The sequence below is a fragment of the Coregonus clupeaformis genome, chromosome 16 (genome assembly GCF_020615455.1).
Source record: "Coregonus clupeaformis isolate EN_2021a chromosome 16, ASM2061545v1, whole genome shotgun sequence".
Taxonomy (NCBI): domain Eukaryota; kingdom Metazoa; phylum Chordata; class Actinopteri; order Salmoniformes; family Salmonidae; genus Coregonus; species Coregonus clupeaformis.
Genome location: NC_059207.1, coordinates 34,364,769 through 34,387,896, shown reverse-complemented (window position 1 = coordinate 34,387,896; position 23,128 = coordinate 34,364,769). Strand labels below are relative to the sequence as shown.

General features: G+C 41.6%; 1 protein-coding gene across 4 annotated transcripts; it reads left to right on the top strand.

Moving 5' to 3' along the window:
- Nucleotides 1-5,767: 5,767 nt before the first annotated feature.
- LOC121584847 (phytanoyl-CoA hydroxylase-interacting protein-like) lies at nt 5,768-21,303 on the top strand. 4 transcript variants are annotated; one of them, XM_041901009.2, is made up of 5 exons: nt 5,768-5,868; nt 9,560-9,739; nt 19,749-19,923; nt 20,076-20,193; nt 20,284-21,303. In XM_041901009.2, the coding sequence occupies exons 2-5, from the start codon at nt 9,572-9,574 to the stop codon at nt 20,825-20,827; spliced, it is 1,005 nt and encodes a 334-aa protein (XP_041756943.1). In that variant the 5' UTR covers nt 5,768-5,868; nt 9,560-9,571; the 3' UTR covers nt 20,828-21,303. The 4 variants fall into 4 exon arrangements, with proteins under 4 accessions (XP_041756943.1, XP_041756944.1, XP_041756942.1 ...); XM_041901010.2 differs by having other exon boundaries at nt 5,782-5,868; nt 9,563-9,739; XM_041901008.2 differs by having other exon boundaries at nt 5,806-5,954; nt 9,563-9,739.
- Nucleotides 21,304-23,128: the final 1,825 nt, after the last annotated feature.

The following is a 23,128-nucleotide window of genomic DNA, read 5'->3' as shown; positions in this document are numbered from 1 at the left end:
CAGGGGATACACGTGACTCCGGGGAAGTGCAGCGCCTACCTGGAGATTTATCGCACAATCCCCTGTCGATGGGGTGGTAATTGAGACGCCTTCTTTTTACAGAAGGCGAGAGGCAAATCGGCATATTCGGGGGGAATGTGCATGGTGGAGACCTGGTTTGGACTTTCCACCGTAGTTGCCCCTATGGAAACACCTACACACCTCCCCGAGCACTGACTTGACCATCCCTTGAGAGCCCTCTGTTGCCATGAAATCGTGGGGTCATGAGAAGTTAACCAGGGAAGTCCCAACACCACTGGAAACGCAGGAGAATCAGATAGAGACTAATTTTCTCCTCATGACCCTCCTGCGTTTTCATCCAGAGTGGAGCTGTGACCTCCCTAATCAGGCCTGACCCTAAAGGGCGACTATCTAAGGCGTGTACAGGGAAGGGCACATCAACAGGAACAATAGGAATCCCTAAACTACGGGAAAACTGATGATCAATAAAGTTCCCAGCTGCGCCTGAATCTACGAGCGCCTTATGCTGGGAATGAGGGGAAAACTCTGGAAATACAATATCAATACACATATGCGCAACAGGGAGCTCTGGGTGAGTTGGGTGCCTACTCACCTGAGACGGTCCACCAGTGCTCTGCCTACCGCCTCGACTCCTGAAAGACCCTCCCCAGCACCGACCAGCAGTGTGTCCTCCGCGGCAACAGTTGGTGCAGGAGATGGCCCTCCTTCCGGTCTCCCTAAGTGCAGCACCTCCGAGCTCCATAGGAGTAGGGTCGGAGGTGCTGGGGGATGGAATGGACGGCCCCTGATCCGGACGTCCGCGGGTTGCCAACAGGTTATCCAGCCTTATTGACATGTCCACCAGTTGGTCCAGGTTAAGGGTGGTGTCCCTGCAGGCCAGTTCCCAACGAACGTCCTCCTGGAGGCTGCATCGGTAGTGGTCGATCAGGGCCCTCTCATTCCATCCTGCACTGGCAGCCAGAGTCCTGAAGTCCAGTGCAAAGTCCTGTGCGCTCCTCCTCCCCTGTCTGAGCTGGAATAGACGTTCCCCGCCGCTCTCCCCTCCGGTGGATGAACGAATACCAACAGAAAGCGGCAGGTGAAATCCTCATAGCGTACTGGCGCTGCGTCTATTCCTCCCCACTCTGCGTTGGCCCACTCGAGCGCTCTTCCAGACAGACAGGAGATGAGGGCGGACACGCTCTCGTATCCCGAGGGAGCCGGGTGGATGGTGGCCAGGTAGAGCTCTACCTGGAGCAGAAAACCCTGGCACCCGGCAGCTGTACCATCGTATGCCCTCGGGAGCGAGAGCCGAATCCCACTGGACCCAGGTGACGAAGGGGTGGACAGTGGTGTGGGTGGTTGTGTAGTTGGAGGAGGTGTAGGACCACCACCTCTCTCCCATCGCTCCATAGTGTTCAACACGCGCTCCATTGCGGTGCCGAGAGTCTGGATCATGGTCGCCTGCTGTTGGACACGTTCCTCCATTGATCCGGACGAAATGAATGTACCTGCTGACTTCATATTTTGGTGCGTGTTTCTGTCAAGATGTCAGTGTGATGCGGTAGGACGAAGTCAGGCACAGGACACAGAGCTAATCGAAAACGTACTTTACTCGTAGGTAACGTAAATAACATAACCTCCACGCAGGGAGGAAAACAAACCCGCTCACCAGACGACAACCAAACATGAACAAACACGCACAACATACAGTGGGAGCCAGAGGGTTAAATAGGGAAGTAATCAATACCTAATAGAAACCAGGTGTGAACAATAAAGACAAGACAAGTAGAACACAGGAACATAGATCGGTAGCAGCTAGTACTCCGGTGACGACGAACGCCGAAGCCTGCCCGAGCAAGGAGGAGGAGCAGCCTCGGCTGAATCCGTGACAATGCCATTCCATTTGCTCTGTTCAGGCCAATATTATGAGCCGTTCCCCCCTCAACAGCCTCCTGTGGATGAATTTACTTATCAATAAGGTGTTATGCCATTGGTCATTCTTGCAGATGGGGGAGATCACAAACGTAAATTCTTCCCAGTCAGATATTGACATGCAAGCGGGTCACGTTCTGAAATAATGTATTCTATTTTCATATTTACAATGTGTACGAGTTCACTATGTACATGTCCTGATGTGTGTATATACAGTGCATTCGGAAAGTACTTTTTCCACATTTTGTTACATTACAGCCTTATTCTATGTAACAAACATTTCTCAAAACCTGTTTTTAGTTTGTTATTATGGGGTATTGTGTGTAGATTGATGAGGGAAAACAATCATTTAATCAATTTTAGAATAAGGCTGTAAGGTAACAAAATGTGGAAAAAGTAAAGGGGTCTGAATCATTTCCGAATGCACTGTATACAGTGTGTTGTGTATTATACCTGTTAGATATTGGGGGCATTATGGGATGTGCTTTTCTATGTTATTGCTGTAAGATCGAGTTAGCTAGCATGCTCTAATTGTAATGGTGACATTACCTCTCTGATCATTCAGTTATTTCCATGCTAGCTAATTCTGACAGGTTGAGCGTCCTCCACCCACTGGAGGGCAGCTACTATTGTCAACAGTTGAACTGAGTATACAGACAGTTCATCTGTTAATCTTCGACATAGGCCTATCTCCACATCAAGTTCAGGAATGTAAACGCTCGCTCCTGTATGACAACTATCTGGGTGCTTGGAGCTATCTGAAAAAATCGGTTAAAAAAACGATCAAAGCTTCTACCAATGTAATTGTCAACCAGTTCCCCTATATCACTCACTTCTGAGCAGTCTTTTTATTTCACAAAGGTTAGATCAACAGGATCCGAGCTTGCACAGGATCTCCTCGTGCTGCACCTTTCGTGTTTTGCATAGAGGTGTGTGTAGCCTACTGTACAATCCTCTGAGTTTGGTAAGCCTATTTGAATAAACACAACATAGCTACATATATTTACACAGCCATAGATCAACATACTATTTATAAACAAACAATTTGATTTTTATTTGGTGTGTTATTTTTATATTGTTTCTCAATTGTTTACAACATAATAATAGCCTAACAAGCATACTGATACATTTGCAGTAGACCTATCCCAGCTAACAACAACCATTCCCACAACTTTGAGAGTCTCATTAGGTCATTAACTAATGTTTCCAAGAGACCATTCCCTTAATGTCAAATAGAACTTACACAGAACGTGGGACCATGTTCTCAGAACTTAAGATATTAATGTTCTAGACACATTTCATGGGAACATTGTAAGAACATGTATAAGTCCAAAGAAAAATGCATTACACATCAGGTCTTGTTACTAAGCAAGGCCCTGATTGGTGAGCACAAGCCCCAAAGACATCCCTTATTGGGACAGTGGTTAGGGTGTCGTTCATTGGTGCTGATGGCCTGGGTTTGAGACCCGCAGGGCAGTCACTCTGCTCTAGGCGCTTCTGTAGATCTGAAACAACTTGATAGGTGTAAGCAATAGGGTGAATGAGCTTTGAAGTCAATCTCAGCTCTGTTAAAAGTACACTCAAGAAACACTTTTATTGATCATAGTGATTCAGGAGTATCAAAAAAAAATCTAACTTTTTCTGGATTATGTGTGTATTTCTGGATTATGTGTATATATACAGTATATATATATATTTTTATTGCAAGGTATTATTACTGTACTGTTGGCACTAGAAACACAAGCATTTCACTGCACCTTCAATAACATCTGCAAATCTGAGTACGCAACAAATAAACGTTTATTTCATTTGATTTTTAAACAGGTTAATATGCCCTACCAACATTAGACAACTATACAGAAAGCTCTTAAATTTTTGAAATAAGTAAATCAAATCCATGATGAGAGAAAAGTTCAAATGAACTGATAACTAACACAGCCATGGTGGCGTAGCAGGAAGATCTGAGTGCCGTGAACCAACAGGTTGTGAATTCAAATCCCAGGTGAGGACAACTGATACAATAAATATTCTTGCAACGTTAATATCTTATTTTCTGAGAAAATGGCAACCATGTCCTGTTTATGTTTGGTGGGACGTTGATGGAATATTCTCCTAACCCTCAGAAAACTGGACACGTGAATGTTCTTGCAACGTCCCATGAAACATGTCTAGAACATTAATATTGTATATTCTGACAACATGGCAACCATGTTCTGTGTATGTTTGGTGGAACGTTGATGGAATATTCTCCTAACCCTCAGAAAACTGGATACATTAATGTTCTTGCAACATCCCATAAAACGCATCTAGAACATTAATGTTGTATATTCTGAGAACATTGTAACCACGTTCTAGATAAGTTCTGCTTGACATTAAGGGAATGTCCTCCTAATTTTAACACCAAAACATGCTAAAAAGGTTCTCAGAAGGTTTTTGCTAACACAGAAAACTGGACACTCAAACATTAGGGGAATATTACAGATAATGTTTTCTCTCTCTATAATTCTTAGCTGGGATGTAGTTACAAAATGAACCAATAAAATGTTCTTGGCTCAGCTGAATGAGTTGTTAGGTGTTCCTGCTGTCCCCGCCACCTCCATCTTGCCCTTGCATGGCTGCCTGGCATGTCTAATGATGGATGATTGCATTTTAATTACATTTTGATGGAATCAGTGAACTGTGGCTGGTTAGCCCTATAAAAGAACCCTGACGCTAGGTAATAACTCAGAGTGTATCTTTACCTAAAGACAATGCTCCAGCAAACAGTCTTCAGTCACCAATGCCCTAGAGAGGATGAACAGCTTTTATGAATGTACAACATGCACTGAATCACCTCACCTAAGGCTGTCTACACAGCTTTTTCCACGTCCTTTTGTCCTATGTTGTCTTTATGATTCAATGACCATATGTGTTATTTCAGCCTCAGATTACCAGAAAATATAGGCCTACGGCTACAGCAATATCAGTCTTTTCATTTTATTTCATCAAAGAATTAGGACGCTCTATCCACTTACATCAGGACCCCCCCCAAAAAAATGTATTATGCGCAGGCACATCTCTATCATCAATAATACATTTCTTTGCAGGCATCCAGTACCGGTCTCTTCCTGTCCCATCGATGGCCAAGGGTGGATGTCCTGTGGAGGATGCCCATATGGTGTAGCATATTGTGGACTACATGCATCCTCAGTACCACCTCCTGAAAGTATGGTAATATCAATGGGAGCATTGGAGTCCTCTGATATCCAGTATGAGTCAGGGGACACACTCCTTTCACAGCACTTTGATACAGCTATGACCCTAAGTGATTTTCGTAGCAGGTTAGGAGAGCATTTTCCCTTACCCTAACCCTTTTCCTAACCTAAACCTAATTCTCCTAACCTGCTACGTTAATTCCCCTAACCTGCTGCGTAAGTTCTCCTAACCTGCTACAAAAAATAGTGTTTCTCATGAGTCAGTGTAGTAGGATGTAGGATGATTTCTCTGACTGTCAGCTAATACTGTCTGCTATATAATGCTGCTGTCCCATTAGGGGCATGCTGGTCAGTGATGTGCAATTCCGTTACCATTTCTCAGCAAGTTCCTGCTAATGTGGGTGAGGGACTTATCACGTTTCACAATTGCTCATGCACCTCAGTTGCAAATCTCTTGTTTGTGTTCTCAGCATCAGCAGTTGCTCCACTTTAGGCGATGCAGCTGTACAGCAGGCAAGTAAACATGCTCCTCAGAACCCAACTAGAGGAAGAGGAGAATAGAGAGAGAGAGGGAGCATGTGAGGTAGAGAGAGAGAGAGAGGGAGCATGTGAGGTAGAGAGAGAGAGAGAGAGAGAGAGAGAGAGAGAGAGAGAGAGAGAGAGAGGCGAGAGAGAGAAGGAATGAGAGAGTGGGAGTGTTCCTGGGGATCTATCATCGACTGCAGAAGAAAAGAAAGAGGTATGATAGAATAGATTTCTCCACTTATCTTCTCTGATTAAGGACTTACTGCACTTTTTACAAAGACGCTTATTCACCACACAGAGGTAAGGCTTTATTTCCCTCTAATTATTTTCAAGTCAGTCTCCTCGTGCATCAAGCGTTCAGAAGTTAAACAATAGCTATTGTTGAGCCACCGTAAGCAGAATTACAGTATTATTGTTTATATGCTGGAAATTGCATGCTCTATCTTTCCATGCTTATTACTAGGGCATTCTCCAGTTACTGTTTAACACTATGTAGATCCATTAATCCACTGATAATGTGAGTGTGGTTAGTATTAGAATGCTTCTTTGAGTTTCTTATTATTGAGGTATAAGGAATCCTCATATTATGCTATCAGGCATATCTTGGAAATGGCTATTTGTCAGCGTTATAATGTCTAGTCAATGATCTCATAGTAAATTGTTCTGTGTCTCAGCTGTGGTACAGGTATTTAGAATTTGAGAAAATGTTGTTCCGTTCGCAATGCAGGTGTGATTATGATCAGCCCATTAGTAGAGATCTGACTATGACTGTCAGTGTCATTAATAACCTGGCTGAAATTTGGACTAAACAGTCAATCATGAACAAGCTTTGAGAGATTACAAGAACCACTGTGTACGTATGATTATTTTTGTTGATAGGATAATGATTACCACAATTACCACACAATGATTACTACACAGTGATTACCACACAGTGTTGAGTAGACCATATGGTGTAGACAGAGGATACAATTAATTTGAGATCATACGTTCCTTCTACCATATGATCTGATCCAGAGCAGAATGCACGCTTCACTTGCCTCTCCATAGCTTCACATCCTCAACCTCAGTCAACTGACAGTCACATATGTATGACCCTCCCCCTTATAGGACGCATCACATGACTTTTATCTGGTCTTATCTGCACCTGATACCCACTACACTAGTAGAAAAATGTCTCGCAGGCGTGGAGCTGCTTTCTGTGCATACACTATTCGTTATACGGTGTATGCAGCAGCATTCATCACAACACTGTCACAGCACAGTGGTAAAAGGGTTCTTCGGTTGTCCCCATAGGAGAACCCTTTGAAGAACCCTTTTTGGTTACATGTAGAACCCTTTCCCCAGAGGGTTCTACATGGAACCCAAAAGAGTTCTACCTGGAACCAAAAAGGGTTCTCCTATGGGGACAGCTGAAGAACCCTTTTGGAACCCTTTTTTCTAAGAGTGTAATGTATGTATTAGTGTTCTACATCAATGGAGAATGAGAATGAGTAATATGCCCTTCGCAGTTCCCTCTGTGAACACATTACAGCTTCACATAACAAACAAATATGTGAGACAAACTGTAAAATGTGTTACTATCAAAGATCAGAGGCCAAAATATGAATTTTCACATTCAATAGCTTTACCCCATAATGCAATTGATCTATGTACAGCTCAATAGTCTTTCTTCTTACAAATCTAATTAGCTGATTATGAGCAATTAGATCTGGAGTAGACTCACAGTGACATTAATTCTCTCTCACTGTTTAGCATACTGACATATAATTAAGAGTGTAGGGAGGACTATTTAAATGATGTGGGGGGACTTGCGTTTGACATATTCAGTCAGAAAGTGGTGCAAGCATGACTGGAAATTATGAGGCTTTGATGGTTGTCCTATGAGAATCTCCTTTTGCCCTAAATTCTGTGTGTGTGAGGAGAGGAAGAGGAGCAAGCAGGCAGCAGCTGGGTAACACAGGAAACCCAGGGAGGGAATGTGTGTGGTGCCACAGCCAGCTCCCCTAGCCCCTGTGTAAACGAGATAGCTCAGACGTTTCACAGCTCTGTGGCTTTAATGAGCTACCGCGCTGCAGCATGTCCATTGTGAGGTGGCCCAGAACACAACACCTCTCCAGGCCACATACAGTACGCAGATGCAGTACAGTACCACCCAGCATGTTCACCCATGTGTGACACAGTCAACCTAACACAAACACAAACCACACACTCCGTCTCTCCACCATCCACTCACTGTAACATCCACTCTCACTAATACACAAGCAGCACACAATATAGCAGAGATACTGGCTGTACTACTTACTGTTAATTGCTAGCAGCATACTGCTGAGCATCTTACTGTTACAGCATATGTTATGTGTGTTTGGGCTTATAATCAGGGAAACGGGCCATGTGTTGTGTTGTGCAAAGCTTTTGGGATTATGAAATGGGAGAAAAATGGTGCATGGTAATGAAGGATTAGAGGGATATTAAAAATAGCTATATTGTATTATAAGCAATATTGGTAAAAAAAAACATGCAAGAGTAGACAAATTGATGCCTCCCTGCCTGTCTTTCATACTCACAGCAGGCAGGAACAGAGAGGAAGATAATTGTTTTTTCCCTGGAAGGCACATCCATGGCATCATCAATTCAGGAAAGGGGAAGGTGACAGCTAATCAAACACAATAGGCTGACCCACCGATTACACACTCTCCAGTCTTCAAGGCTGTGTGCACCAGCCTGGATCCCCTGGCTGTTATTGGCAAATAAATAAAAACATAGATAACCTTATGGTGTTACGTCTCGGTTTTTCTATTTATTCCAACACTTCAGATGCCATGAAACCGGCTATAGATTTTTCCCTGAGCTCCACTCTTCCTGCTTACTCAGCTTTTATAGTGCTCGGGAAGACCATTGGAAATAAATTAAATCAACGATGATTAACAGAACTTATGAGTAAAATGTAATTTAACTTTCCTTAAGTAGGAAAACTCTATGACTGTAGGACCATTTCCTCAGATTTGCAGATGAGGAAAATTAGGTGATGTGAAGCTAGAGGATGGAGTGAACACGGGAGTCAAATCTGCCTGGTTGCCAGGAGACTGCTGTTGGTGGATTATGAAATAAGTGTCAACCCTCTACACTCTCTCAGGCATGAGCAGGGAGTTGACAAAGTGTAACTAATCCAACAGTCGATACAACCAAGCTGTGTGACATCTTGTTTCATCGATTAGTACTAAAAGTCACAATGGATTTAGAATGATGCAAAAGGAAGGAATTTGCAAGGAAGGAATTGAGATCGGACATGGGACAATATTGCAATGTAGCTATCGAACGGTAGGTTAGTATATAAAATGTTGCCAGTACTGTACCTAGAAGTATTTACTATACAGGCATTTGTTTATGGAGTAGCCTCCCTTTGGAGATCAAGCAAAGTAAAAGTAGAAATAGCTTCAAAAAGCAGGCAAAGGTTTTCATTTGGACAAGGTCGTCTAAGTAAGAGAAACCACTCCACTGCCCCTTGTGCCCCCTACTGCTGGTCAGGTGTATTTATTTGAATGATAGGGATGATATGCATTGAAAACTGTTTTTTAAGGTTGAAATGTGAAATTCATATAATAGATTTTTAAGGTTAGGGAAGTCCAGTGAATAGTGCCACTTTTTAGGATGTCAATATACATTTTTTATTTATGGTTGTTTGTAATTTTGTCTTGCCTTTTAATCATTATATGTGTTATTGTTTTACCATCGAGGACCACTTTGGAAACAAGCGTTTTAATTAATACTTTCAAGTGATATCCTCTAGGTCCACATTGTACATTTTGTTGTATATGTCTGTTACCCTAAATAAATTCAATTCAATTCAATACAATGTTCCAATCTGATCCCATCACATGACCCTCCTTTTTCTTCTCGTTCAGCAGCTAACAACCATGGAGACAGCCCTTTCCACCCCCCATAATATCCAGATATGTGAGGTGACCTGCGATTCCTTCCGCATCGCCTGGGACATGACCCCTGAGGATACTGCCAGGGCTTCACACTTCTTCATAGACCTGAGCCGCAAGGAGGGCGGGGATCTCAACCGCTTTAAACACAGGGTGTGTCTGACAGACTGTCACCGCTTTTCTCCCTCATAAACCCTCCCCAGGCCCCCCCAGCCTTCCTCCTTGACTCAATGACTATTACTCTTGCCACCGATCGTGACTCTGACTCCCACTGTCTAGATCCATGTTCTTTACTTCTCATCACAGGAGGCTGGGGAGAACGGCTCATAATAATGGCTGGAATAGAGTGAATGGAATGGTATCAAACACATGGTAACCATGTGTGTGATGTTTTTGTTACCATTCCATTCACGCCGTTCCAGCCACAACTATGAGCCCGTCCTCCCCAATTAAGGTGCTACCAGCTGCCTGTGTTCTAATCCCTCCATGTCCTGTTCTCCAATATAGACATTTCACTACAACATGTGATGTAATATGTTTTGATATAACCCAAGATGGCCTAGCATGAGACAGTGTCTATGCATAACTATAGATAAAAGCCTGGTAATAAGTGTATCTGATACTGCAGCAGTTACAACCCAGAGAGCAGTGGTAGTGCCCTTTAAGTCACTTCCAGTGCTGGACAATGAGAATCGTGCACTGCAAAACAGCTTTGGGCCAAGTGACTCATGGGCACATTCGTTTCCTCTTGAATGGCCCAAAAAAACAGACAAAGCCTAAAGACTACAGCTCGGTTCTCTTTACTATGAACTGTGATTTTATTCCAGACCAGTCACTGAACTGATTTACTGTATACTACCCATTATTTCTTCATTGTCTTTCTCTCAGCATGATGTTGGGAGTCAAAGAATATAGGCCTAGCTAATTGCAATCAGTATTTGAAATACAAGAATGATTTAAATAGAAAATTAAGTGACCATTCGTTATTCACAATGGTATCCTTCCAAACAGACTGAAATGATGCACTACCACAGATTAAATCTGCCTTACTGTTGGAAGGACCTTGGCTATTACCTGAGGTTATCTCTTATCGTAATACCCATGAAATAGAAAGTTATTGTCGTATATGATGAGTGGTGGCAATTATTGCCGTCAACAAAGAGTCCGCTATGCTGCATCGTGTTCAAAGCTTTTATTAAAATCACGAGATTTACAGCATAGGTACAGACCCGCGATGTCCGGAGAACGGCTCCCCAGATTGCTATGGCCGTTCTGACGTCTCATCGTTTAACCCCTATTTATAAACAATGCAAAAAGAGGGGTGACTCCCTCTTCTGGCCAATCACCAGTCTCCCCTTTATATAGCCTTCCAAGAGTTGAATAGCTCCCTCTACTGTCCAATCCCCATATCTTACAAACCCCTTCCTGTCTGTCATATGTCATCATACTAAACATTGCCTTCTGATACTAACATAACCAACATTCCATTTCTTCATGAAAAACATTTAACAAAGGCATAATCTTCAGATACGATATTCCCCCTTTCGAGACGAAATAAACGTCTCGAAAACAAACAGAATAAGATTATGACTATTAACCATTTATCTTATTGAGTATCTTTAACATTAAACCAAACACATTCTCCTCTAGAGTGTAAATACCTTTCTATGAAATACCTGTTTATGAAGTGTGAATACATTACTATGACATATGAAGTGTGAATACATTACTATGAAATATGAAGAAATCTCTATGGAGTGTAAGAGCGAAAAACTGTCCAGCAGCCATCCATCCATATCAATCAAGACAGTAAAATTCTCTCACGGTCCCTCTGCCCCAGGCAACCACCGTCGGTACTCCAGATAACCTCATTAACCATGTAAATGCATTTGAAACTATGATGCAATTAAATACACATGTAAGCCCCCTGCAAACATGCAAACAAAATCCTATCCATAAACATCCATTGTACGGCTGGTCAACCCATAGGACCGGACAATGAAACTCTCCCTTCCTAGCCTCTCTGTCCCTAAACATTCACCGAAATAAACAAAAACATCTAAGATCCTTACATGTAATCAATAACATCAAACATCATTCTACAAAAATTAATCCCTGAGGCTATTACACAATTATGTATTACACATGTCTATATTTCATTGCAAACACCTGAATGTAGTCCACTACACTTCATCTCCCTGTAGTGTCCTCTTCCCATGGACTTGTTGATGATGGAATCAGCCACACCCTCCTTGTTTCATCTCCTCCAGTCATATTGTCCCTTCATATTGTCTTTGTTTGAGTATTCCAATCTCCACATGTTCTCCCAAATACTTCTGGAATGACAAGAAAATAAACGACCAAACAGTATCTTTTGCAAAACAACATTTTCAAATTAAACCTCAACATCAATTTAAGAATATAAAAATGACCTATAAATGATGTATGAATCACATTAACCTATCCCCCCTTGATTCATAAATCATACCAACATCACCCTACTATTGAAAAAAATTCGAAAAATAATCAACTCATAAAAAAATGATATTTATCCATCAGTAGTCCATCCATCTTTATCCAGATCAGGAACAGTCAACACCGGCATCTGAGTGTTGTCTCCAGGAATCACTCTCCAACCTATCTCAATATCATAGCTTTCTCAAAGGTCAGTAACAAATTACAAACATCACACAGTGTTATCAAAGCTGAAACTAAAATCTGACCCATCACTGCCCCTACTGGCCTAATTGATCTTGCAACCAAATCTTCTCAGATCTCCCAAACACATCCCTTATAATGCATCTATAACCCCAGTGATCTTATCTGAACTATCTGGACTCAAAGTATAACTAATATTTATCAATATGATCTTCCCAAATGTTACACCATACCATGAATAAAGTCCCCCCTTCTCCCTTAAATTCATCCTTCAATGATAGGCTTGAAGACTATGACATGTCACCCTTTTAACCCTAGATTTAACTGTGTCCGGTGCTATCCCTCTTATAATAGTAGAAACCTCATATGGAAGCTTCAACGTTGACATGTACCCAAATCCTGTCCATCCCTAATGTAAGAATATAGATGCTTTATCACCCCCAAACCCCTAAATATCTCTAAAATTCCCCATAGTCACATTGTCAGTCAAAAGCTAATCATTTAACCATCAAAGTCCTGCTTTTCTACTACCTGGTACATAAAAAGTTACATTATATTTGTCATCTCTAACCTTATGTTCATGCTTATCCAAAGTTATCATATAACATCCCAATATGATATTCCCATAAACATACCCTTTACCTCATATGTTTTATTAGAACAAAAATAACTTTTAGCCCTCAATGTTTCACCTGAATACTTCAGGATTCCGTTGTTACCTGATTTTCCTTTCCCATTTAACAATTCCCATAGGGTAATTCATTTACCCAAGAACACTACTTAAACCTAGGCTTAAACCACTGTTCTGACAACTACATTATTTTATCTGTCAATGACTGTTGCCGACACCACAGCCATGACAAAGCATAAGACTTACCCACACCTGATAGAGGCCGCGCGACCGTCTAACACGTCTTGGGCTGGCATCCCCAACAGACATCAACCCTCAAGATTCCTCACTGATTCTTACAGAATGAGTTAATCTATCTCTAATTTTCACAACAGAGGAACGAGCAGTACTGATCAGATACCCCCCCCCCTCTGTCATCAAAATCAAAAGACCCCATCCTGCAGCTTCCATGGTGAATCTATATTCTCCATTTCAGATTAATCTATATTGTTTCTATCTGTTCTCTTATTTTAACCCCATTCGTACCATAACCTCCTGAGTCCCTCTTGCTACCTCTACTTTCAGAACAGTTGTTGTCATCCTTCCTACATTTGCTATTACCATCGTATCATTAATCCCTTCCCAAAGTTACCATTAACGTTGTTGATTTAGTTGATGAATTAAAACCCTTAATTCCCTCTAGTGGGAAACTACCAACATCCTATTCGATTATTCCCTGTTGGAGTGACTACTGTAATAAACTTATCCTTAACTCCCTCTGTGACTGTGGAACGTTCTACAGACTTCAAATCTTCCATTATAAGCATCACTTTACGAATTACATAGCCCTTTAACCAATAATTCTTAACCGGAACAAATTTCTATGCTTTCACTAGATAAGTACACATTCTCCCTGATCTTTATCTGTAACCTTACGCAAAATAATCCCTTGTTTGACTAAGTGCAACAGCTTCTACTTCTGATCCTGCTAACAATACTTATTCTCCCTAATTATCTCTCTCTCTCTGTGAAAGAAACGTCATCATCCTAAATGGCATATTATAATTATTATTCTCCTAACCCTAATAACAGTATTTTCCCCCTATAATTGATGCTGGACCCTTATAATCAAATGCGCTATATTTATGGCTTTAATAACTATCAATGTTGAAAGAGTTAAATTACTTCTCACTGTTGTTTTAATAGACTCACGTGGTGATGTCATTATTGTTACTTCCTCATCCCTAGTTTTCCCAAAGCTCTGAACTCTTTACTTGTACTTCCATCCATCACCACTAGTGTCACTTTTTCCCCCTTTCAGTTCTACCTCTAAACTTTAAACCTTTTGATTATAACAAAAGGTACCCACAATTACCTTGATCTTTCTATTCTAAAGTGTCATTCATTACTGTTCTCTCTCTCTCTTACTACTAACTTTGAAACTTAGCTTACTGTCTCAGAGTTCTTCCAACCCTAATCTACTCCTAACTTATTTTAATCTAATCTTTTCTCTCATAACATTTAAAACCTTTTCCCCTGATTTTCACAAAATCCCTTACCACCAAATTTGTAGAATATGTGATTGGGAAAGTTCCCCACCTGCTTCTGACTCATTACACACAGACTTGGCAAAACGACTAAACACCTTTTAGCCTAGCCTGAAATCCCTTAGTGTAAGAATGTCACCCAGAATAAACAGTCACCCCTTTTAACTTTATTTTCCCAGACAGTGTCTAATAGACAGAACAATAGATTATCATCCTTCCTATGATATTATCTTTTAAGCAAATGATTCCCAAAAACCCTACTTCTTAAAATATTCTACCAGACAGTCAGTCGTCTAATGTGCCTCTGATTGAACACTTCAATTTACACCATGCATCTCTTCCCACAATGTCATTGATATATTGTCCTAATATCAGTATGTCTATTTTAATTCCTATTTGACTTCTATAGCAGAGCTCAATTGATTCCTTAAGAGTAATTAAACTGTTTTACTACCTCAAATCCCTATCCTATCCTAATTTAGTTAGATGTTTAATTAGTGAGATGTTTAACCTCTTTAGGCTGAACCCAGATAAGTTTTCCCCTATTCACTATCACTTCTAATGGTCGGTTGTTTTTACTTCAATTGTTGGCTATTTTCTCTTCTTCTCTAATCGATGCTCTCAGCTGATACCCCCCTTCCGGATATTCTAGACACTCTAGAATATTTAGGGTTCACCTGGAGAACAGGTGATCTTGAATTGCCCCTGTATCTTCCTTAAAAATGTTCTCTTCTTTCCTCCTGACTTGTTGCTGTGGATATGGAACATCTGGTACCCCCCTTGGCTGGTACAATTGCACTTGACCTTGTCCAGTTGAAGCTGTAACAGTGATTGTTGATTTGGTTCACTCTGATTCTTCATAACCAAAACTTCTCTTCTCCACCAGTTGTATGATTGAGTTTTCAGAGTTTCTTCGTCTTGTTCTTTCTCGTTGTTGACATATCAGTATTCTTCAAAAGGTTATCTTCTAAGTTCTGTTCTTGAAATATCATCTTCTTACTAGTGGCCTTTCCTTTGGCCTCACTGTATTATTCTTCTCCTTCAATTCTTGAGGTCTTCATCCAGTCGTGTTACTTCTTCCACTTCTCCATTTCTTCTTTGCTCTTGTACCTTCAACTTTCATCAGAGATCAAGTCTCCAGTATCCTTCTTTCCTCTCTTGCCACTTCCTTCTGACCACAGAGGCACCTCCACCCATGACCTCTCATCAATCACTCTCATCTTCATCATCCTCTTCTCCTTCACGTTCCAGACGTCTCATTTTCTTCCGTCTTCTGGATTCATCTTCATCGTTGTTTCTGCGGGTACCCTATCTATTATTTGTCTATATTTCTGATGCAATAATCACTCCTGGATGATCATTGTAAGCTGAGAATAAACATCCCTAAGCTCTACTTTTTAAACCTATTTTATCAATTACTGTTTGAGAATGAAGGGCAACTTTTGTTTCACTTGCCGGATACCCTAGCAACACTTTAATTAAAGGATTACCACTATTTCAACCCGTGTAATGACTTTCATAGTCCTGATATCTTTTTCCCCATTGTAACAAGCCTTTCTATTCCTTTATTGTGAACTATCCTATTTTAGACTATATAAGTTATATAGGCTTCCCCCTGTAATTCTTAATATAACCTAAACAAATCCATTAACAATCCTGAATAATTAACCCCAATTCCTATTCCTATGTCACCAATATCAATTAGTGTTAGCTATCTTACCACAACCCATCAACTGCAAGTAAATGCAAGTTAGTCATCTTCAGACTAAAATACCCATAAACCAAGCCTTCTAACCTTACAACCCTTCAATACTCCAATTCCCATAACCCCTTGCTCTATTAGCTCTAATTATCTTAAATTTACAGAACAATCCTCAATCCATCCTTGATTCCCAACACATCTGTAATCAAACCCCAGTGATACACAGAGCCACCAAAATACAATTTTTAATGAAATAGTATTTGCCAAGCCTATGTAAAATTGTCATAACATCACATATTCTGTTAGGATGATTTTGTGTACTAGCCTGATCCGATCCTCTCGTCTGCCTCGTCACACCTTGTTCGTGACACACACGTCAGCCCCTTCTCTCTCTCTCCTCTCGTTCCATGTTCCTCTCATATTTCACAAAAACATAGAAACACACACGATTTCAGCAGTTAATGCAATCACTGAGTATTTCCAACCATTCAATATTCATTCGTTTCTACATTATTCACTCTAAGACTAAACTCAGAACTAAATAGATCGCTCACAAACATTTTGATTTTAATCCGTCATTTAATTATTTAATTCAATCTATTATAATCCGTTATCATATATTTAATTTATAAATTCAATAGGTCCCAAAACAAGTTTCATCTTAACCCACCGCCGTTTAAACTTATAAGATTTGTGTTAAAATCTCTTTATGCGCATTTGTTCCGTCGTCTGTGTTCCTCTGTCTCCCCCTGCAGTTTAACCAATGTGTTGTTTTACAGAATTCCACACATGCGCAAATATCATTTTAAGCTCATGCTTGAGTTTCAGCATCCCATCGTGGTGCCGTCTAGTGCCGTACAACAAAACGTTCCCTAATCTCGTGCCATAAACTCCCCCTTTCTGTAGTGTAGTGTCGCAAAATTAAACGCATGCCCATACATTTATTAAATAGATCGCTCCAAAACTTTTCATTTAATTTTAATCGTCTTAATTTAATTAATTATACTCCGTCAACATATATTTGATCTATAAATGTACTACATCTCGCCAAATAGTTTCACATTCAAACAACAGCCGTTTAACACCTAGGAGATTTTTTCCAAAATCTCTCTATTCTGTGACTATTGTCCCTTCCGACCCCCCCACATGGGACCTATGACCCTTACCCATAATGCCGTGCTTTGTAGGCTTAGCACATAAACACATGTTGTAGTTTTAGCCCCGTAAAATCACACGCATGCGCACATCCCCTTAAGCCCATGCTTACCACACAATAGACCGATAGCATTACGCTACAGCGTCACTATTTTATACGTTATACTCACACAATTACACATAACAGAGCTCACATTTGCGTAAAACTTTCAGTTCCACCACATACAAACAAGTTTAAGAGGCTTGAATCCATCGCAGTGGACCTCTAAGGTTGAGATTATCATGTAGCACGCAACACAATTAGCCTTTAGCATTAGCCTTTCGCTAACTGCGGCCTCCAACATGTAACAAAACCCAGCATTGCGTTCCTTTAATTGAGTACTGTTTCGTTTGCCCTAAATTTATTCTGCCGTGGGTAAGGCTATTTAAGTGAGCGATCCCCCCCAATGCAAATATCCCGTCGGACAGAAGTTGAGCAAGCCATCCCCAATAAATTTTCAACCAAACCCCAGTCCAAGACTGACCTGGAAAGTCCTAACGCCCTTCCAGGATTTTGGCCCACCATGCGGTCGCCTCGTCACGAGGGCTTATCTAAACCTGCAATGCTCTAAAATGTATACATATCTGAATTTCCCATTGTCACCCGTTACCAATGGACCATCTTAATGCTCTAAATTATCATTGTCACTCGTTACCAATGAAATCTATCTTAATGCTCTAAAGTATCATTGTCACTCGTTACCAATGAAATCTATCTTAATGCTCTAAATTATCATTGTCTATTGTTACCAATGAAATAACATTTTAGCAGACTCCAGTCGACCGCAATAACGCCACCGAGGCCAGGTCGAAATGGAACATCCCTCCAGTGTACACAAGTCATATCCAATCTAACAAACTCCGAAGCGGTAAGAAAACACTCACCATTTTTGTTTTGTTTTTTCCCACGCTTCAGAGTGAGTCAGCCCGGCGATTGACTGAGGCAAGGAAGAGACGCAAACCCAGCCCCACGTTGGGCGCCATTATGTCGTATATGATGAGTGGTGGCAATTATTGCCGTCAACAAAGAGTCCGCTATGCTGCATCGTGTTCAAAGCTTTTATTAAAATCACGAGATTTACAGCATAGGTACAGACCCGCGATGTCCGGAGAACGGCTCCCCAGATTGCTATGGCCGTTCTGACGTCTCATCGTTTAACCCCTATTTATAAACAATGCAAAAAGAGGGGTGACTCCCTCTTCTGGCCAATCACCAGTCTCCCCTTTATATAGCCTTCCAAGAGTTGAATAGCTCCCTCTACTGTCCAATCCCCATATCTTACAAACCCCTTCCTGTCTGTCATATGTCATCATACTAAACATTGCCTTCTGATACTAACATAACCAACATTCCATTTCTTCATGAAAAACATTTAACAAAGGCATAATCTTCAGATACGATATTATGACAGAGGGAGAATTTGAATGATGTCATGCTCAGTCATTCCTGATGGGTGTTTCTGAGCCTTACTTACATCAACCCTACTCTATCCACACATTAGATACTTGATTACCTACTTTGGTACGGTTCTCTATTTAATATAATCTCCCAATGCCTTTACAAAAGCTCCTGACTTATGTTGTACACTGAACAGAGCAGTTCAGGGTTGTACTGCACTTGATTGGAAGCGTGTTTCTATCACTCGGAAATCAAAGCAACACAAACAAACTTGCACCAGAGTGGTTGCCATGGATATGTGGCCACTCTGAGCTTATTTTAATTAGCTCTGCTTCTTAGAGGCCCTGGTGTAAGGGTTGGTGTGAGGTGTGACCCAGGTGTGGTGCAGGATAGACAGTAGGCAGTAGGCAAGGATGGTGAAACAAGGATCTTTACTGGTGGTCCAAAAACCAGGATACAAAACAACAGACTATACACGAAAACAAATGAGGAGCACATAGGTCTCCAAAAAACAGGCTGACAGCAAACAATACGAAATACTAACTCTGACTGGAAAAACACCATGACACAGGGAGAACACTTCTCGAGTACCTGTAACTCCGTCACGTGATCCGACACTGAAACGTACTGCTTGCCATCAAGGAACTAGCAGAGAAAACTGAGTAAGGGAACACAGGGAAGTGAGGGCATAAATACACAGGTGAATCAGATAGCCACAGGTGACACCAATAGGCAGATAATTAGTCCCAACTGTGAGTGAGGAGGTGCCTAAGGTTGTCGGAGGATGACACCTAGTGGGTCGCTCCGGAACTGCGACCCACTCCTGTAACACCCTGGCCATAACAAAGCCACTCATTTGGTTAGATATACAGTAGTTTAGCTAGACCAGTTTGTACCAGAATATGCTGAAGAAATGTATAATCCATTAGTGTGTTTACATAATAAACATTTAGACCTACTGCAAATCCTATTTTTACCTATGAAACGCTGTATTCTAGTAATTAAACTAATGAGTCACTTGAATTAACATGTATCCCTGTTTCATCCATCAGGATGTGCCCACCAAACTGGTGGCCAAGGCAGTGCCTTTACCCATGGCAGTGAGAGGTCATTGGTTCCTGAGCCCGCGGACAGAGTACTGTGTTGCTGTGCAGACTGCAGTGAGACAGGCAGACGGAGAGTACCTAGTGTCTGAATGGAGCCAGGTGGTCGAGTTCTGCACAGGGGGTATGTCATAGAAGTACATATATTTCTATAGCAGGACATTTACCAATGAAATGCAGGCCTTATGACCTGCTCTTGAGTATTGATTCAATTGAATATGCCTACAAAGGGTTTGAACCAGGAACTTCAAAACTGACAGTTTTTGTATGAAACAGATTATGCCATGGACCACCTCAAACAGCTCCTTGGTAAAGCACAGGTTTCTGCTGGAAGATTGCTGCGGTTCTCTGTGTTCTATCGCAACCAGCACCCTGACTACTTCCACTATGTCAGGTAAGTACTATACCATACTCTGTAAATACACACACGTATAGGGATGTACTTGTGAAGTTCAACAACAAAATGTTTCTCCTTTTCTGTTAGAACTGAGTGTGGGGGGCTGATGCGCCCAGCCCTGAAAGACAATAGTGGAAGTCACGGCTCACCTATCAACAGCAAACTGCAGGGAGTCTTCCTCAGCTGCAACACTGAGTTTGACACAGGTCTTCCTCCAAACGACTCCCCCTACGGCCCCCTGCGTTTCCAGATCCCGGCCGGGAACCTACTGAATCCCAACACCAATCTTTACTTTGCTGACTTCTACTGTATGTACACAGCCTATCACTATGTGGTGTTGGTGCTGGCCCCTGCTGGCTCAGAGGGGGATAACTTCTGCCGTAGTAGTCTCCCCCTGCTGGACCTGACTGCCAACCCCTTCCTGACATACATCCCCCCCCAGAGGCAGGGGGAAGACCCCCTGTTCTGCCATGCCAGTGATGTCATCCTGGAGGTGCTCTACACAGAGCCGCTGTCTCTGGAGCAGGGCAGTGTGCTGGAGATCAGTGGCCACCACCAGATGAGCCAGACCACGGCCAACGCCAAGAAGGACCCCAGCTGCAAGGTGTGCAACATCAGTGTGGGCCGCTGAGAGAACTGACTGGACTAACAGGGTTTAGAGAACAGTGAGGATGTGTATCGGCATTGCTGCAACCAAAAAAATGTAAAGTAGAGAAATGGGCTGAGCGATTTAATCCATCTAGTAGTGTAAGTTACAGTAACACAACTGGGACAGCCCATTTCTTGGGGTATGTGCATGCTGCTTCCCACATCCCTCCCTGTCGCTACTAGTATTCAAAATCTCCATGTATCATCAATCATCACATGTAAATGTGTCTTTAGGACAAGTGGACTAAAAGGGCCATCTGTATGAGCTCCTCCACTGCAGGAGGAAGCCGAGATGTACACGTTGTATAACACTGTATTTGTCAAATAATATTACGTAAGATATACATTTCTGTCTTCTCCTTACAGTACCTGTTGTTCTTAGATGATTCCAAGATTTCTTATACTTCAAAACACACTGTCAATTTTAATTTATATTTGAAAACTTTCAAACATGATGTTATTCCATTAAATCTCATGATAAGTGAGTAATAAAGATTTTAATTGACTGTAGGATGTCATTTGGTAAACATTTGAATGCCCCAAACCAATGCCCTCAATGGATGTGTCATGATTCCTGTGATCAGACATTTCAAATAGTCACACAGTAGCTGTGAATCATGTGCACAGGGACCCATTCTCAGTGGGCAGGATGTCCAGTCACAGCTTGCCTCTGTCATCTTTCCTTTTGTCTTTTAGTCGATAAGTAATGATATGATGTCTCTGGCTGTCGATTTCAATGGAAACATAATACCATAGGAACAATGCCTGCTCCCTATAGTGTCTGATACCAGGCTTTAGTCATGTGGGCACCAGAGAATACAATGATGGGATAAGATTAGCTCACACTCACTCTCCTTTGAGGGATCTATACTGAACAAAAATATAGACACAACATGCAACAATTTCAACGATTTTACTGAGTTACAGTTCATATAAGGAAATCAGTCAATTTAAATAAATTCATTAGGCCCTAATCTATGGATTTCACATGACTGGACAGGGGCGCAGCCATGGGCATAGGCCCACCCACTTGGGAGACTGGCCTACCTACTGGGGAGCAAGGCTCAGCCAATCAGAATGAGTTTTTCCCCACAAAAGAACATTATTACAGACAGAAATACTCCTCTGTTTCATCAGCTGTCGGGGTGGCTGGTCCCAGATGATCCCGCAGGTGAAGAAGCAGAAATGTGGAGGTCCTGGGCTGGCGTGGTTACAGATGGTCTGCGGTTCTGAGGCCGGTTGGACGTACTGCCAAATTCTCTAAAAACGACGTTGGAGGTGGTTTATGCTAGAGAAACAAACATTCAATTCTTTGGCAACAGCTCTGGTGGACATTCCTCCAGTCAGCATGCCAATTGCACACTCCCTGAAAACTTGAGACATCTGTGGCATTGTGTTGTGTGGCAAAACTGCACATTTTAGAGTGGCCTTTTATTGTCCCCAGCACAAGGTGCACCTGTGTAATGATCATGCTGTTTAATCAGCTTCTTGACATGCCACACCGGTCAGGTGGATGGATTATATTGGCAAAGGAGAAATGCTCACTAACAGGGATGTAAACAAATGTGTGCACAGAATCTGAGAGAAATAAGCTTTTTGTGGGTATGGAACATTTCTGGGATATTTTATTTCACTTCATGAAACATGGGACCAACACTTTACATGTTGCGTTTATATTTTCGTTCAGTATAATTTTTTCACTTCAGTATTCCATGATATACTTAGGATATCAAACATTTCTGGGATGTAAGGGATATCCTGTCTACAGCAGTCACATGGACACTGACATTGGCAGTCAGACAACCGTGAGTAAGAGTACAGTGCCTTGCAAAAGTATTCATCCTCCTATTTTGTTGCATTACAACGTGTAGTTTAAATTGATTTTTATTTGGATTTCATGTAATGGACATACACAAAATAGTCCAAATTGGTGAAGTGAAAAACATAACTTGTTTCAAAAAAATCAATAACGGAAAAGTGGTACGTATTCACCCCCTTCACTATGAAGCCCCTAAATAAGATCTGGTGCAACCAATTACCTTCAGAAGTCACATAATTAGTTAAATAAAGTCCACCTGTGTGCAATCTAAGTGTCACATGATCTCAGTATATATACACCTGTTCTAAAAGGCCCCAGATTCTGCAACACCACTAAGCAAGGGGCACCACCAAGCAAGCGGCACCATGAAGACCAAGGAGCTCTCCAAACAGGTCAGGGACGAAGTTGTGGAGAAGTACAGATCAGGGTTGGGTTATGAAAAAATATCTGAAACTTTGAACATCC

Bases quoted from the DNA above. Each gene is read 5' to 3' on its own strand.
- LOC121584847 (XM_041901009.2), top strand. From the start codon at position 9,572: ATGGAGACAGCCCTTTCCACCCCCCATAATATCCAGATATGTGAGGTG. The intron at 9,740-19,748 runs GTGTGTCTGACA...TTCATCCATCAG, and splicing joins TCAACCGCTTTAAACACAGG to GATGTGCCCACCAAACTGGT. The intron at 19,924-20,075 runs GTATGTCATAGA...TGTATGAAACAG, and splicing joins GGTCGAGTTCTGCACAGGGG to ATTATGCCATGGACCACCTC.